General features: G+C 47.4%; 1 protein-coding gene across 1 annotated transcript in view; it reads right to left on the reverse strand.

The window, feature by feature from the left end:
- Positions 1 to 8905: 8905 nt before the first annotated feature.
- The window catches only part of SKOR2 (SKI family transcriptional corepressor 2), a 31753-nt gene continuing 23322 nt past the window's right edge, over positions 8906 to 17336 (reverse strand). The window contains exons 8-9 of the mRNA XM_069880201.1: positions 12440 to 12504; positions 8906 to 9396 (exon numbers count right to left, since the gene is read on the reverse strand). Of these exons, the coding sequence (XP_069736302.1) occupies positions 12442 to 12504 (63 nt within the window). The 3' untranslated portion in view covers positions 8906 to 9396; positions 12440 to 12441. The remainder of the gene's footprint in view (positions 9397 to 12439; positions 12505 to 17336) is intronic.

Consider the following 17336-nt stretch of genomic DNA (forward strand, 5'->3'; position numbering starts at 1 on the left):
CAGAGTCCTCCAGTCCTCATGACACACCTTTCTCACACCAAGAACATGTCCTAAGGGGCAACTCAGTCTCACCTGTCAGCTTGAAAAAGAAAATAAACCATGGTAACTTAAATTTAGAGCAGAATAAGACTACGGATTTCTGGATTACCTTGTGACTGCTGGAGCTCCTTCCATCACCGTCATGCTGCTAAGACTTGGCATGAAAATAAAGCTGCTCTGAAGGGTTTCAGACTAATTGCTCACTGTATTTGCATCTATTGCTTGCTTTCTTCTCTCCGTGGTTTTTATTAGGGCAGAATAATCTCTTACATTTATAGCCAATCAATAAAGTGTGGAGGTGGATCAAGGAGAGGCTTTACTCACCATCCTTTTGCCAAGGAATTCCATTTGCTATCTTGTTGGTGGAGCTGGAGGCGCAGCCGGACTCCACCTAGGAGGCTGCCAGGGCTTCTGTTGGGCATGGACCCCTTCTGGCATGGCAGGATTGCGAAACTCCCTCTGTAGGTTGCAGGGAGAGTGACTGCAGAGGCGTGCTGTGTCCTAGGAGAGGTGCCTTTGGGTCTTCTCCATCAGCAGGACCTGCAGCCCCATGGTTTGAGTGCTCTCCAGGCAAGGGAACTCTCCGAGAGAGCTGCTGGGCAAGGAGTGACTGCAGGCAAGTCTGAGCACGGCCCTTGCTTTCTGGGTGTTAAACAGACCAGCTTGTCTCTTCCTGCTGAAATAGGAATTTAAGGAGCTGTGGTTGAGCTGCTGATTGGTGATGACCAGTTTAGAGTTGGATTTCAAACGTGCTTCGTTTTCGACATCTCCAGCAGCCTGGCTTAGCTGCTCTTCACTGCACCATGGGCAGAAGAATCTCATTAACCTTGCTCTGCAGCACCCACCTCTTCCCACACCTCTTCCCATATCTCCACAGATCGGGACCTTGTTTTGCTCTGCGAAAGCCCCTGGTCCTTATTGCCGGACTGGAGCTGAGCTGGCAACAGCGCTGAGTTATCTTGTGAAAAAATGCAGTTCCCTGTGCTTTGTGATCAGAGAAGGAGTGGTGCGCAAGGGTGGAGACTCCTTTTCCATCAATGCATTCACACACAATACATTAATACACTCCAGGCTGGCAGGTATTTAAAAATTAACAATAGAGACTGACAGATATTTTTTTTTCTTGATAAAGAGCAGCAGAGCAGTTTCAGCTCCTCTTGCCTCACTGCTACCATCAAAACAGGACCAAAGCACCTCTCCAAATTCCCTGGAGATTGTTCAGCAGGGTTTCAGATGTCCACAGTCTGAATTGCCGAGCGTGTTTAGATAATGGCTGTGAACATTCCTCTGTGGTGTGCATCAAACAGATTTTATGGCGAGGTAAGCAGTGGGGAGCAGGTCAGCAGGTACACACAGGCATGTTCTTGACCAAGCCACACATCACAGACTAGGAGAAAGCTGCCTGGAGGAGAGGGACCTGGGGGTGTTGGTTGACAGAGACTGAACATGAGCCAGCAGGGGCCCAGGGGGCCAAGAAGGCCAATGGCATCTTGGCTTGGATCAGAAACGGCGTGACCAGCAGGTCCAGGGAGGTTCTTCTCCCTCTGGACTCAGCACTGGTGAGACCGCTCCTCGAATCCTGTGTTCAGTTCTGGGCCCCTCACCACAAGAAGGATGTTGAGGCTCTGGAGCGAGTCCAGAGAAGAGCAACGAAGCTGGTGAAGGGGCTGGAGAACAAGAGGAGCAGCTGAGAGAGCTGGGGGTGTTTATCCTGGAGAAGAGGAGGCTGAGGGGAGACCTATTATATGTAGATTTATGATTAAATTATATAGATTTATGATTTCCTGAAAGGAAGTTTTGGAGAGGAGGGAGCTGGGCTCTTCTCCCAAGTGACAGGGGACAGGACAAGAGGGAATGGCCTCAAGCTCCGCCAGGGGAGATTTAGGCTGGACATTAGGAAAAAAATTTTCACGGAAAGGATCATTGGGCACTGGCAGTGGCTGCCCAGGGAGGGGGTTGAGTCACCTTCCCTGGAGGGGTTTAAGGCACGGGTGGACGAGGTGCTGAGGGACATGGGTTAGTGTTTGATGGGAACGGTTGGACTCGATGATCCGGTGGGTCTCTTCCAACCTGGTTGTTCTATGATTCTATGATTCTATGAATTATCCATTGTACAACCCATAGAGGAGGACACTTGCTATGTAAGTACTTTCTCTCTTTCCTTCAGGGCCTCACTAGCCTTTTATTTGACTCTGAACCACAGTAAGTGTGATGTTTAAAAACAGTTCTGTGTTGTATATGCCACCGAAGTCTTCCTGAGAAGGGAGGACATTATACTTGGGCAGATGCTAGTGCTTTCCTTCTTCAGCAAACAAACAGAAAGCTCAAACCAAAACCTAAATTGCTTTGTGAAGCCCATTTTTTTTTTTTTTTTGTGATTTTGAGTCTGGTCCAAAGTTCACTCAAGTCAATGGGACTCTCTTTCCTGACTTCATAGGCATTCAGACCTTGCTCTCAGAGACTACCAAGCATCTACATGTTAGATCTCCATCCCTTGTATGTGCTTAGTGTGAAGACATGATGGAAGTTCTCCACAAACTTCTCTTGCGAATGGAAGTTCACTTTCATCCAACCCTCAGGGACATTAAGGAGAAAGCAGTGGGATGCTATGAATATTCCTGAAGGGCATCTGTAACATAACATCTATTTTTATTTAATTTTTTTATCCCATTATCCACCTCACTCCAAGCTCAGTTTTGTGGAGAAGCTTGAGATCACGGAGAGGGGGTGGAGGAGGCAGCTCTATCCTGTAGGAACACCTTATCTTATGCAGACTGGGTGCAGTTCACCACCGCAAACAAACCCCGTGAGACCAGGGCAACCAGCCAGGTGCGGATGTGTCTGCGGAGACACACGCCAAATGGTGCAAGGATCTGAGCCACATGCAGAGACTGAGATTCCTAGTGCGGCTGCAGGTTATTCACCTGGGATTTATTAGTGAATACTCAGCTAGTGATTTGGAGATTAAAGGCTTCGTATCAGCGTGTGTATCAAGGATAATACAGGTTCTGTGCCTCAGTCGGAGCAATCCCAAGCACAAATACAGGCTGGATGGAGAATGGATTGGGAACAGCCCTAAGGAGGACTTGGGGTGTTGAGGGATGAGCTGCTCAGCATGAGCCCAGCCATGAGCGCTTGCAGCCCAGAAACCAACCGTGTCCTGGGCTGCATCCAGAGCAGCGTGGCCAGCAGGGCGAGGGAGGGGATTCTGCCCTCTGCTCTGCTCTGGTGAGACCTCACCTGGAGCCCTGTCTCCAGTTCTGGAATCCTCAACACAGGAAGGACATGGAGCTGTTGGAGTGAGTCCAGAGGAGGCCACAAAGATGGTCCAAGGGCTGGAGAACCTCCCAGACATGGACAGTCTGAGAGAGTTGGGGTCATTAAGCCTGGAGAAGAGACGGCTGCGGGGAGACCTTAGAGCAGCTTCCAGTGCTGAAAGGGGCTTCAGAAAAGCTGGGGAGGGTCTCTTGATCAGGGAGTGCAGGGACATGGTGAGGGGTGATGGTTTTAGGCTGGAAGAGGGGAGATGGTGATGAGCTCTTAGGGAGAAATGTTTTGCTGTGCGGGTGGGGAGGCCCTGGCCCAGGCTGCCCAGAGCAGGGGTGGCTGCCCCATCCCTGGAGGGGTCCAAGGCCAGGTTGGATGGGGCTTGGAGCCCCTGATCCAGTGGGAGGTGTCCCTGCCCATGGCAGGGGGTGGGACTGGATGGGCTTTAACATCCCTTCAAACCCAAACTATTCTATGATTCTATAAGTCTGTGATAATCTTACTAAAATGAGTAAGAGTCCTCTCAAAAATGTACTGAATAATCCAATCCAGCTGAGTAAAACTGTGTCAAAATACATATCACAGAACCACAGAGTGGTTTGGGTTGGAAGGGGCATTAAAGAGCAGCCAGATCCAGTCCCAGGCCATGCTTATCTGGGCATAAACTCCATGGAGAAACCAAGGAAAGAAGGGGAAAAAAAGCTACAGAGATGACAGGAAAATAGCAAAACATCCTACAAGTTCTGGGCCCCTCACCACAAAAAGGATGTTGAGGCTCTGGAGCGAGTCCAGAGAAGAGAGCAGGGAGCTGGGCTCTTCTCCCAAGGGACAGGGGACAGGACAAGAGGGAATGGCCTCAAGCTCCGCCAGGGGAGGTTCAGGCTGGACATTAGGAAAAAATTCTTCACAGAAAGGGTCATTGGGCACTGGCAGAGGCTGCCCAGGGAGGGGGTTGAGTCACCTTCCCTGGAGGTGTTTAAGGCACGGGTGGACGAGGTGCTGAGGGACATGGGTTAGTGTTTGATAGGAACAGTTGGACTCGATGATCTGGTGGGTCTCTTCCAACCTGGTTATTCTATGATTCTATGAATCTCCTGACAGTTTTGCTGAGCAGGGTGATTCTGCTTTGAAAGCCTAGAGGGTAAAAGTGGTTATGCAAGAGGGTCAGAACAAATGCTGGGGTTTTTTTTCTCTTAATTTCTTGTTGCTCTACTCTAAAAAGTACAGGTTTGCTGGGAAGGTGCTGGTTCTTGTACACTACAATATTTATACAAACTTTTTGGCAGAATTGCCTTGAAATTTTACATTAAGATTATGAAAAAGGAAGAATAAATTTTAAGGAAATCAGAACTTTGACCCCTAGAAGAAGGCAAAATACACAGGAACAACCAGGATTTGATTGATAGTACAAAAAACATGCAGAGATTTTACTTACCGTTCATTTGCAGGGCCTTATCCTCCGTGCCATACCCAGTTCAGAAGAAACTTCCAAATCTTCACTGTGACACCTTTAATTGGCCCTGTTCTGGCAGAGATAATTTTTTTTTATAGCAATCAAGGTATTTATTTGTCAGTACAATCGATCTCCAACGTAGTTAATGCTCAGATACACTGTCAGCTTCAGAGAACTTTTCATGATTCACGGGATTTCACCAGCCAACGTAAATAAAGGTCCTCGAGGGAGATGGTTTAAAAGCACCTAAAAGTCCAGTCCTGAGAAAAGGCCTGTTCCTGTGCTCCAAAGTGAGGGAAAGGACATACCTTCATACTTTGCTTGTTTCACTTCTTCTCCAATGTAAGTAATTGTGTTAAGGTGTCTTAGAAGGAAATTAGACAAATCCTAAGTCCTGGAGAAGCACCACCACGTCTGAAGGACAAATCTCAAACCAGTTCATTGAATCATAGAATGTTTTGGGTTGGAAGGGAACTTTAAAATCCCATTCAGTCCAACCCTCCTGCAGTGAGCAGTGACATCTTCAAATTGATCAGGTTGCTCGGAGCTCTGTCCAACCTGACCTTGAATGTTTTCAGGGATGGGGCATCCACCACCTCTCGGGGCAACCTGTGCCTGTGTTTCACCACCCTCACAGGAAAAAAAATCCTTCTTTATATCCAGTCTAAATCTTCCCTCTGTTAGTTTAAAACCGTTACTCCTTGTCCTGTCACAACAGACTTTGCTAAACACCTTTCCTGGAGCCCCTTTCCGTATTGGAAGCTGCTCTAAGGTCTCTGTGGAGCCTTCTCTTCTCCAGGCTGAACAACCCCAACTCTCTCAACCTTTCCTTGTGGTGGTTGGTGCTCCAGTCCTCGGATCATCTTCATGGCCTCCTCTGGACTCGCTCCAACAGGTCCATATCCTTAGGCTGGGGATTCCAGACAGGACTCCAGGTGGGGTCTCACAGGAGCAGAGCAGAGGGCAGAATCCCCTCCCTCACCCTGCTGCCCACGCTGCTTTGGATGCCGCCCAGGCTGGTTTCTGGGCTGCAAGTGAGCATTGCCAAATCTTGTCAAGCTTCTCATCCCCCAGCACCCCAAGTCCTTTTCCGCAGGGCTGCTTTCAATCACATCCCCCCCACCTCCTGTATTGAAACCTTGGATTGCCCCAACCCAGGTGCAGGACTTTGCACTTGGCCCTGTTGAACCTCATGAGGCTCTCACAGTCCCACTTCTCCAGCCTGTCCAGGTCCCTCTGGATGACATCCCGCCCTTCTGGTGTGGCAACTGCCCTACTCAGCTCAGTGTCATCTGCAAACTTGCTGAGGGTGCACTCAATCTAGCTGTCAGTATCATTGATGAAGACATTAAACAGCACTGGTCCCAGTACAGACCCCTGAGGGACACCACTAGTCACAGATCTCCATCTGGACTTTGAGCCATGGACCACTACTCTCTGAGTGCAACCATGCAACCTACTCTCTATCCACTGAGCAGTTCACCCATCAAATCCCTATCTCTCCATTTAAAAGAGAAGGATGCTGTGGGGGATTGTGTCAGATCGGATATTCCAAGTCTGGGTGTTCGATTTGAAACATGCCTGTTGCGTATCCCTGCTGTGACCTGTGTGATCTCTGGATTTAAGACAGTTTCAGAACTTCAACTACACATGGTCATGCTACTTACCTGCTGTGGGGAGACACTGCTGAACACAACGCTCTGAACGCTGCTGAGCAGGGAGTAGAAAACAAATAAATCTGTTGTAGATCCTTCGTGTCTGCTCCTCGGCCTGATGAGGCTGGTTCTCCAACAGCAAAGGACAGAGGGTTGCTCTGCATGCCTGACCACATCCAGGAGCTCTGGCACTTAAGAGCCATTAAAACCATAATTTCTTACTGAGCAATGGGGTTACTTTATGTCTGGGCAAGATTTTTGATCCGTAGTGGTAAGACATTTCACCACCACACTACAGTCAAGTTAATTCATCATGGAAAATATCATCATGTCACCCCGCACTATAATCTGTACAGTATCCTGCATCCCAAATATGCTACACAGCTAATTGTCCACCTTGAAAAGGATGCAGCTGATCAGGAAAAGGCACATGAAGGCTGCAAAGCCTTCTCTGCTTCTCTTGGAGGGGTAACTACGATTTTATTTATTATGATCTATCATGGCTTTTTGGATGCCTGTTCTCCAAGTTGAAGAGTCATAGAGTCATAGAATCATAAAATGCTTTGGGTTGGAAGGGACCTTAAAGCCCATCCAGTTCCAACCCCTGCCATGGGCAGGGACACCTCCCACTGGATCCAGTTGCTCCAAGCCCCATCCAACCTGGCCTTGAACCCCTCCAGGGATGGGGCAGCCATTGCTCTGGGCAACCTGGGCCAGGGGCTCCACACCCTCAGTGTGAAGAAATTCTTCCTAATGTCTAATCTAGATCTTCCCCCTTCCAATTTAAAGCCGCTGCCTCCCATCCTCTCACTCCAGGCCCTTGTAAAAAGTCCCTCCCCAGCTTTCCTGGAGCCCCTTTCAGCACTGGAAGCTGCTCTAAGGTCTCCCCGAAGCCTTCTCTAGGCTGAACAACCCCAAGTCCCTCAGCCTGTCCTCAGCAGAATCAGAACTGGCATACAGAAGGTGCACAGGGATAGCCAGTAGTCAACTGGCAACTGATCTCAACCAGAAGAAGCCCAGGGCATAAAATGAGGTGAGCAGTTGGCAGCTCCAAACATGAGAAGCTGGGTTTTATCCCTCACAATAATCATAGAATCACCAGTTTGGAAAAGACCCATCGGATCATCAAGTCCAACCATTCTTATCAAATACTAATAAGCTGCAGAGCTTATTGCCACAGGTTACTGCAAGCTGCTAACAGCATGCCTAGGTTTTAAAAGGTCACTGGACGAGTTCATGGAAGAAAGGAATCCATTGGGGGTTATTAAAAACAAGACATCGTGTCTGGATCAGAAAACCCACAAGCCGTAAATCATTAGATGGTAAAACACCATTCTGGGAAGAGACCTCTAACTGTGTGCGTGCTTTTGTGAAGTATCTGATTTCATCTGTTTTTGGGAGCAAGGTACTGGCACAGATGGACTTTTGGTCTGACCTGGTCCAGCTTTTCTGGTGCTTCTGTTGCTCTTTTTTTCATGCTACAAAATTCATGACGCTTTTGAGCAGCCTGATCCAGCGGAGGTGTCCCTGCCCATACTGGGGGTTAGAACTGGATGGACTTTAAAGTCCCTTCTGGCCCAAACCATTCAACGAGTCTTGCCAGCTCACCTGCAGGAGCAAACTGTGCAGTGAGGGGCACCTTAACAGGTTATATGCTTCCTCCCCTGCCTTCCAGAACTGTCGGGCTGCACCAAGGAAGTGTAAAGGCGTCTGATTTCATCTCCAAGGGGTGTTGCTGGGAATGAGGGGAATACTGAGAGTGCAGCTCTGCAACATATCCAAACACTGGGGGTGGCTGAAGCTGCTTTCAGATGCTGGTGGTGCTGTACTGGTGTGAACAATGTTCTACGCAGTTGGATGCTCAGGGGTGACACTGCGCTAGGACTGAGACCTTTTGCATGAAGACAAATTCCACTCAGGAAAGCCCTGGCAACACTTTTCATCAGATATCCTTGGAGATAAATATCAATGTTCAAGGACAGGTTGGATGGAACTTTGAGCAACGTGATCCAGTGGGAGGTGTCCCTGCCCATGGCAGGGGGGATGGAACTCGATGGGCTTTAAGGTCCCTTCCAACCCAAACCACTCTGTTTTTCTATGATTCTATGATAAATTTCCCAGTTCTTTTCCTTAGTGGAGTAAGCATAGCATTAAATTACAGGGAATCTCAACTATGATCTTATAGTTTTCTTTTTTTTTTTTATTATAGACTTTTTATCCACATTGATGATAAAGAAACTACAACAGAGTTAAATACCTTTTTTTTGATAACAGTGATTATATTCTTAATTACACTCAATATTAAACTGTAAAATATTTCCAGAGGAGTACAATCTTAATTCATACAGCAGGCAAAATACCGGAGAAGGAAAGGGGTGAGGGAAAGGGGTGTGAGAATTTCCAGTCTGCTTTTAAAAAGCACTGTAGTATGGCTAACGCTGCTCTATCCATCCATGCATTCATCCATCCACCCATCCATCCATCCATCCATCCATCCAACCAACCATCCATCCAAACGTGGTTCTGGCCCATCCGGTGAAGACGCACATTTCTTCCCATAAAACAATCACTATTCAAAAGCAACAGATGAACCGGCAGGTGTTGTCAGTGTCTGTGGCATTAAAAGGATCGGCAGTTGCTTTCACGGCTTGTCTGTACGACTCATCGACAGCATTTTCTCTATCCAGTTCAGTTGTCCTTCTAAAAACACAAAGACTTCAACTTTGGTACCACCAAAAAAGATCCAGGACAGGCATGTGGTTTTTTTCATGTGGTTTTGTTTTTACTAATAAATGGCTGCTACATTCTATTTTACATGGTTGTCCATGATGCTTTGAGGTCACTTGTCCTCGGGTTCGGAGGAACCTGATTTGTTTTGTTCTTTAAATCCCCAAGCTCTCCTGTTTTTTCAGTCTATATACAAGTTATGTTTGTGAGTGGTGGGTTATAACTCACAAAGTCACAGCTGCAAAAGATCTTGTGCTGCTGGGAACAGGGAAGGGAAACAAAAAGAGAAGAGAAAAAATGTTACCAATACCAAGTTTGAGATTTGTTTACTCAAAGAATTACAACATTTATATACAATGCTTGAAAAAGGGATACAGATAAGTTGCTTGCTCCAGAAGCATCCTGAGACTTTGCTAGTTTCTATCTGTAGAGTCACGTGGAAATACAGTAAAAAGGAGCAGCCGAGGGAACTGGAGTAGTTTAGACTAGAGAAAAGGAGGCTGAGGGGAGATCTCATGGCTCTCTGCACCTCCCTGAAAGGAGGTTGTGGTGAGGTGGGTGTTGTTGTCTTCTTCCAATCAACAAGTGATAGGATGAGAGGAAATGGCCTCAAGTTGTGCCAGGGGAGGTTCAGATGGGATATTAAGCACAATTTCCTTACTGGGGGAGCGGTGAAGCCCTGGCAGAGGCTGTCAAGGGAGTCTCCCTCCCAGGAGGGTTTCAAAAAACGTGTAGCCATGGCACTTTAGCACATGGTTTAGTAGGGACGGTGGTGTTGGGCTGACAGTTGGACTGGATGATCTTAGAGCTCTCTTCCGACCTCAATGATTCTGCGATTCTGTTGATTCTTTTCCATCCTAAGATGAGGTGCAAATTGTCCCTGACTGAAGTAAGATGACCTGCTGTGAGAAGGAACACAAAGCCCAACAAAGGCAGCCAAGAATCACGGAGCATTATTTGATTGGCTGCTCTGCCACACGCGGGACCCTCAACCTCTGGCGCACTGCGTGGGTATGTGTGCACACACATTTCTTCTCTTCTGCCTGCCACACTGAGAATCTGAAATTGCTTCTCAACAATGTGGTTTGATTCTCTGCTTGGCTGATTTAGCTTAGCAGTTAAGTAACAACTAATCTTTCAAAAGCGCTAGGGTCTACTTAGAGAAATCCCTGTTGTCTGCAGGGATGGAGTGCCACTGGAAACAAAAACAGCGTGACAAACGCATCCATCCTTCATTCTCTCAGCACAAAAGCAGAAAACACTCGTAGCTGGGATGCCAGCACCTTCCTTGCAGGGCCTGTCAGCTAATGAAAACCCGATGCTGGGAACAAACGATGCTGTTCGTCCGATGCTGCCATCCTCAGGCAGATTTTTCCTGCAAACTAGTGTTTGCACAAGGCGCTCGGGGCAGGACCTGCTGCTTCTCATTAGGGGAGGTGTGTTGTTTTATTCAGGGTATTAATATCACTGAAGTTATTTTAAATCAGTGCTCAGATTAACGCAGGCTAACTGGAAAATGCTGGCAGTCAGTAAGAAAGTATGCACAAGAGGGCAAACCAGACTGACTCGATGCTCAGATTAATCTTCTTATCTCAGTGGGCAGAGCTCAAGGCCACAGATACTGGTTATCTGGTTAATCTATACTTACTCCTCATGCTTTTATCTTTAAGTGTCTGCTTCTTCCATAGCTCAGGCAAGTCTCCATCATCGATACAATCAAACCCTTCTTGGAAGCCCTCAGACTTTCTCTTGAATACCTCTGCCTTGTGCATTACTGAAGTCTCTACATATGAACAGCTCTTTTTTTTTTTTTTTTCTAAAACACGTATTCCACCTCAGGGATTTTTTTCAGTGAATCCAGAAGCCAGATGTTGTAGCATAATACAGCAGTGGGGCTACCAGCCTCTGCCTCCAAGCCCTCATCTTCTTGTTTTACCAGAAAAAAAAGAGAATGTCCTTTAAATGCCTTGACAGTCTGAGAGAGTTGGGGTTGTTCAGCTCCAAAGAGACCTTAGAGCAGCTTCCAGTACTGAAAGGGGCTTCAGAAAAGCTGGGGAGGGGCTCTTGATCAGGGAGTGCAGGGACACAGTGAGGGGGTATGGTTTTAGGCTGGAAGAGGGGAGATTGAGATGAGATCTTAGGAAGAAATGTTTTCCTGTGAGGGTGGGAAGGCCCTGGCCCAGGCTGGCCAAGGAAGTCGTGGCTGCCCCATCCCTGGAGGTGTTCAAGGCCAGGTTGGCTGGGGCTTTGAACAACGTGATCCAGTGGGAGGTGTCCCTGCCCATGGCAGGGTGGAGCGGGGTTTAAGGTTCCTTCCAGCCCAAACCTTTCTATGATTCTAAATATTAAGGTTTTAGCACCAGGAACTGGAATCACTCAGGCCACTGATGACAGAGACAGCATTTCTTCTAACTGAATGATTCTATAAAACACTCCAGAAAAATGCAACGTTGGGTGTAGCGAGATCCTGCACACAGATAACAGGGTAGTTGCCATCGGCCAGAGACTGAAATACAGAAGAGAGTGTTGGTGTAGTTCTGTAAAGCTCCCAAAATACACTGCTCTTTCCTGGAGCTGAAAGAGCTCCATAAAAGGGTAGAAAACCCCATTGGTACCTGTCTGTGTGTGAAATTTTACTGCATTGCAAATGTCAAGGTATGTCCCTCACTCCACTAAAGGGACCTGACCTAAGAAGGTCAACAGGAAAGCTGGGGAGGGGCCCTTTATCAGGGAGTGCAGGGGTAGGATGAGGGGGGATGGTTTTAAGCTTAAAGAAAGAGATTGAGAGGAGATCTTAGGAAGAAATCTTCTCCTGTGAGGGTGGGGAGACCCTGGCCCAGGTTGCCCAGAGCAGTGGTGGCTGCCCCATCCCTGGAGGTGTTCAAGGCCAGGTTGGATGGGGCTTGGAGCCCCTGATCCAGTGGGAGGTGTCCCTGCCCATGGCAGGGGTGGAACTGGATGGGCTTTGAGGTCCCTTCCAACCTAAACCATTCCAGGATTCTATGACCCTGATGCCACTTTTCAGGGCTGGAGAGTAGAAGCGCATGCTCAGGCGCTCAGGCAAACAGGCCTGGATTCACGCACTGGACAACTCTCACTGGTCCACCCCACCCCAGTGAAGCCTCTGAATTTGCACAACGTGTCAGTTAGCAGCTTCAGACTCCGCAACAACAAAGCCTTTAGGGCAGAAGCAGTAACATCATGCAACAAAATGACTACCTTAATTCTCTCCATGCCTACAAAGAAAAACATGACAGCCAGGGCAGGCAGAATAAGATCTCTTCTTTCTCAAGCTCACCTTTAGCTTTTGCTGAGGTGCGCACCGAGCTTTTCTTTCCTGATCAAGCTTGCTGCATAGGGAATCTGCAACAACAGAGAAACAAAGACACTGCTTTAAGCCAAGGTTTGGCTAAGGAAAAATCGATGCTGGAATTCCTGCAAATGAAAGGTTTTGTTTGCCTCCCTGCATCATTGCAGGGAACTGTCTTAAACTGAAGGACTGAACTCTTTACAAAACTGCAAAGTGTTAAAGCAGAAATAAAATAAAATAAAATCAGATCCTAAAATCCATTGTAAAAGATGTTTCCTGATGTTTTTTTACATCAGTTGCTGGCAAAAATAAAGCCACCACCCATTCTGCTTCCCGTGATATGACAAAAATCAGCTGCCTGTGACAGAGCAGGCAACAAACACTAATCTCTGCACAGTCGAAATACAGAGTTGGGAGTACGGGACTTCTTATATTTATATCCCTATAATTAGGAAGTTCATAATGCTTATCTCTGTCTTGCACCAATCTGATGGAAGCCACTGAAGTGGAACAAATAATTAAAGAAAAACAGAGAACATAGGCATACGAGGGAACACAGTTATATTTAGAAGCGAAGAGGGATGATGTACTCACTGGCTACTGGGAATACAGCACGGGGCTGCTCTTTTCCAGCACCAGGCCTTTAGAATGCAACAAAACTAAATTGCTCCGAGATTTCTTCTTAGCTGGCAATCCAAGTGACTGCAAATTCACTGTTGCTGCCTTTTGGAAGGATCGTTGGAGGAATTAAGGGTGGGATCAAAAAAATTTATGTCCCTTCGCTCCCAAGTACTGCTGCGCACTGAGGTGACCTGCTTCTGCTGTCAGGCACTGCAGATTGTACTCCCCAATAACACCGAATATGTTACTGGAAGCTGACAAAAAGGTAGGGCTGAAGTCAGAAGCAAGGTGTAAGCTGCACAAACAGCAAAAGAACAGACAGGCAAATGCAGAGCTCAGGTGACCTGCACACACACATAATAATCTACCAGAAGCAGTGAATTTATGCCCATGTCCACTGACCAGATACCTAGCATCACTCCTGCGCATCCCTGTTTTGGCTTTAATTACTTTATAGCCACAGTGCTACAAAGTATGTAAATATATGTAGTGCATATATATAGTATATACTCTAAAGTATATAAGGACATCTGCACGAGTTCTGTTTACTGGGTCTCTGGGCTGGTGTAAAGTGCAGTATCCACTCTGTCATCTCTCACCATCCCTGCCTTCCATAATATGGAAAAGAATATGGAAGGCTCAGGATGAGAAGAAAGAAAGGGGCACCTGCAGCTCAGGAACTCATACTTTCATCTCTCAGAAAAAGAGGTCATTCTGATGGGAAGCAGCAGCACAAGGAAGCAGCAGCGTCTGCAAAGATGAGCCTTGGCTGGATGAAAGCAGAAGCCTTTCTCAGGGGCACGATGCTTCCCTGGCAAAGGGGAAATGTATGTGCATTAAATGATAGGACCAAACTGCTGATGGCCTGAAAAGACCCAGGATCCAGGTGTCTTCTCTGACTGCTCTTATAACCCGTACACTTCAGAGAAGCTGAAAGCCATCAGGAAGCTTACTTTCAGCTCCCCTGGAAAGCAGAGAGCTCTCCGCTCCACCAGAGCTACCTTCCAGGGCCACAGTGTTTGCAAAGGCTTTAAAACTCCTTTGCAAACTGTGGCAGAGAAGAGCATGCAAAGAAACTGTTTACTTGATAACCTGTTTGCATGATTTAGATTAAAAAGGGAAACACAAACAAACTGCCTGGATAAGCACACTTCAGCTGAGACTCATGATCCATCTTCACCCACAGCTTTCTTCCTCTCTCCCACTCACAACGGCCAACATCGGATTGCGTGGCCGCCAGTTATATAGGACATCTCCCAAGCCGTACTGACCTAGATAATACAACGGGGTACGTTCTGTCAGAAATTAACTGTTCTTAATCCACCTCTCTGCTATATTTGGCACATCAGTGCCTTTTCAATGCGTGTTGGTTTATCCATCCTCCTGGTAATAAATGAAACTGGGAGAGGTGGGTGTCCAACAGGGAAAAGACTACTTTCTTCAGGAGTTAAATCACCTACAATGTCATCTTCTACCTTTGCAATTGGAAGAGCATTTGGTAATGCCGGTGCTGTAGTACAACAGAATTTAGGGCTCTTCATGACACTACAGCCCCTTTTCCGCATCCACATTGCAATGCAGACACTCAAATGGGCATGAGGATCCAATACATGGCCCTGCCAGCCCTAACAAAAACACAGATGGTTGGGTTTTAAGTAGCAAGCAATCTGTTTCGTATAACTGAGACCACATTAATAGGAAATACAATCACAATGACAGCAGATCTGCAAGGTGCAGGAGAAACTCTTAGCATCCATGTTGCGTTTGTTTTGGCTCTTTTCCCTTGGCTACTTCTGCTCTGGTCCTGTGTACTGACCACCCGTTAGGAGCCAGAGCACAGCCCTGAGTCCATTCCTGAAATACATACCTTCCTCCAGAAGGAATCTATAAAGCTCTGGATCTGCTTCACAACATGAATGAAAGTGCAGATAAGCATAAGGGATTTGGGATCCATTTCTAAAGTGCATATCTGATCTCTGCTACACTGGGACAGTTCTGGAGTCCTCAGCACAGGAAGGACTGTCTGGAGGACAAGGACCTTGGTTGACAGCGACAGAACATGAGCCAGCAGTGGCCCAGGGGGCCAAGAAGGCCAATGGCATCTTGGCTTGGATCAGAAACGGCGTGAGCAGCAGGTCCAGGGAGGTTATTCTCCCTCTGGACTCGGCACTGGTGAGACCGCTCCTCGAATCCTGGGGTCAGTTCTGGGCCCCTCTCCACAAGAAGGATGTTGAGGCTCTGGAGCGAGTCCAGAGAAGAGCAACAAAGCTGGTGAAGGGGCTGGAGAACAGGCCTTATGAGGAACGGCTGAGAGAGCTGGGGGTGTTTAGCCTGGAGAAGAGGAGGCTGAGGGGAGACCTCATTGCTCTCTACAACTACCTGAAAGGAGGTTGTAGAGAGGAGGGAGCTGGGCTCTTCTCCCAAGTGACAGGGGACAGGACGAGAGGGAATGGCCTCAAGCTCCGCCAGGGGAGGTTCAGGCTGGACATCAGAAAAAAATTTTTCACAGAAAGGGTCATTGGGCACTGGAACAGGCTGCCCAGGGAGGTGGTTGAGTCACCTTCCCTGGAGGTGTTTAAAAGATGGGTAGACGAGGTGCTGAGGGACAGGGTTTAGTGACTGATAGGAATGGTTGGACTCAATGATCCTGGAGGTCTTTTCCAACTTGGTGATTCTGTGATTCTGTGACATGGATCTGTTGGAGTAAGTCCAGAGGAGACCATGGAGATTATCCAAGTGCTAAAGAAGTTTCCATAGGAAAAGGCTGAGAGAGTTAGGCTTGTTTATAGGACAGGCTGAAAAAGTTGAAGTTGTTCAGCCTGGAGAAGAGAAGGCTCCAGGGAGACCTTAGAGCAGCTTCTATTGCTGAAAGGGGCTTCAGGAAAGCTGGGGAGAGGCTCTTTCTTGGGCAGTGCAGGGACAGGTTGGGGGGAACAATTTTAAGCTGAAAGAGAGGAGATTTAGGTGAGATCTTAGGAAGAAATGCTTCGCTGTGAGGGTGGGGGGACCCTGGCCCAGGTTGTCCTGAGCAGTGGTGGCTGCCCCATCCCTGGAGGTGTTCTAGGCCAGCCTGGATGGGGCTTTGAGCCGCCTAGTGCAGCGGGAGGTGTCCCTGTCCATGGCAGCGGGCTTGGAACTGGATGGGCTTTAAGGTCCCTTCTGACCCAAAACCTTCTATGATTCTGTGAAAAAGGATTTGGCAACCTGGCGATATCAGAGTCTGACTTGTGGCTCTCTGGTATATACACATCCATTTTGGATCAGAATTTCTGCAGATTGTACTAGAAAGGTAGCTTTTACTTCTGTGTTTCATAACCATTAATTCTGCAAGCATTCCTTTTCTTAACACTTGAATTTACTGGAGAAAGAGGCATGGCTCCACCCTGTCAACCCAAGGCATTATCTGATGCATTGTCATGATAAAGGTTTTGCTCACTTGCCTTGAAAAAGGAGACAGAGGCAAATAAAATTCTGCTGAAAACAGTACTTGTCAGCTCACTTTTCTGTACACAGTCAGGGATGCGTGTGCTACATTCAGCATCAAAAGGACATAAAGGACAAAAGGACATCTTCCCAGTTTGTACCATTAAACCCGGAGGGGATCTCCACCAACAATCCCATGAAGGTAACAGAACACATGGAAACAGACCTGCGGCGTGATCCCAACTGCCAAAGCACAGAATCAAGAACTGTTTGATTGGAAAAGACCTTTGTGACCATTGAATCTCACTGTATCTGTCCAGTACCATTCTTGAGCACCGTGCCTGCCCATCTTTTAAATCCCTGCAGGGATGGGGATTCTACCACCTCCCTGGGCAGCCTCTGCTAGTGCCTGAGAATCATTTCTGTGAAAAAAGTCTTTCCTGATGTCCAATCTGAACCTCTCCTCATGCAACTTCAGGCCATTTCCTCTCTTCCTATCACTTGTTACTTGGGAGAAGAGCCCAGCACCCACCTTCCGGAAGATGAAATTAATGAGAAAAAATATATAAATCTCTCTCTGTTTGGGATGTGTGGGGCAAGGTAACAAAATCTGCCTTGAATTCTTCAAGACGCAGTAAACAGAGTTGCAGGAATGCTCTTTCACCTGTTATTACCTGGTTGCCACTTCAGGACAAGACGCAGCTCAAGAAATCTAAGGGCCGTTCTACTGAACCCATGTTTGCCTCTAACATTCTTGTCAAGGTCAATCAATCTGGATGGACCAGTTTAAGCAGAGGACCAAAAGAGACATCCAAACAAAGCACTGCTACATCTTATTTCC

This window comes from Phaenicophaeus curvirostris, chromosome Z (genome assembly GCF_032191515.1).
Source record: "Phaenicophaeus curvirostris isolate KB17595 chromosome Z, BPBGC_Pcur_1.0, whole genome shotgun sequence".
Taxonomy (NCBI): domain Eukaryota; kingdom Metazoa; phylum Chordata; class Aves; order Cuculiformes; family Cuculidae; genus Phaenicophaeus; species Phaenicophaeus curvirostris.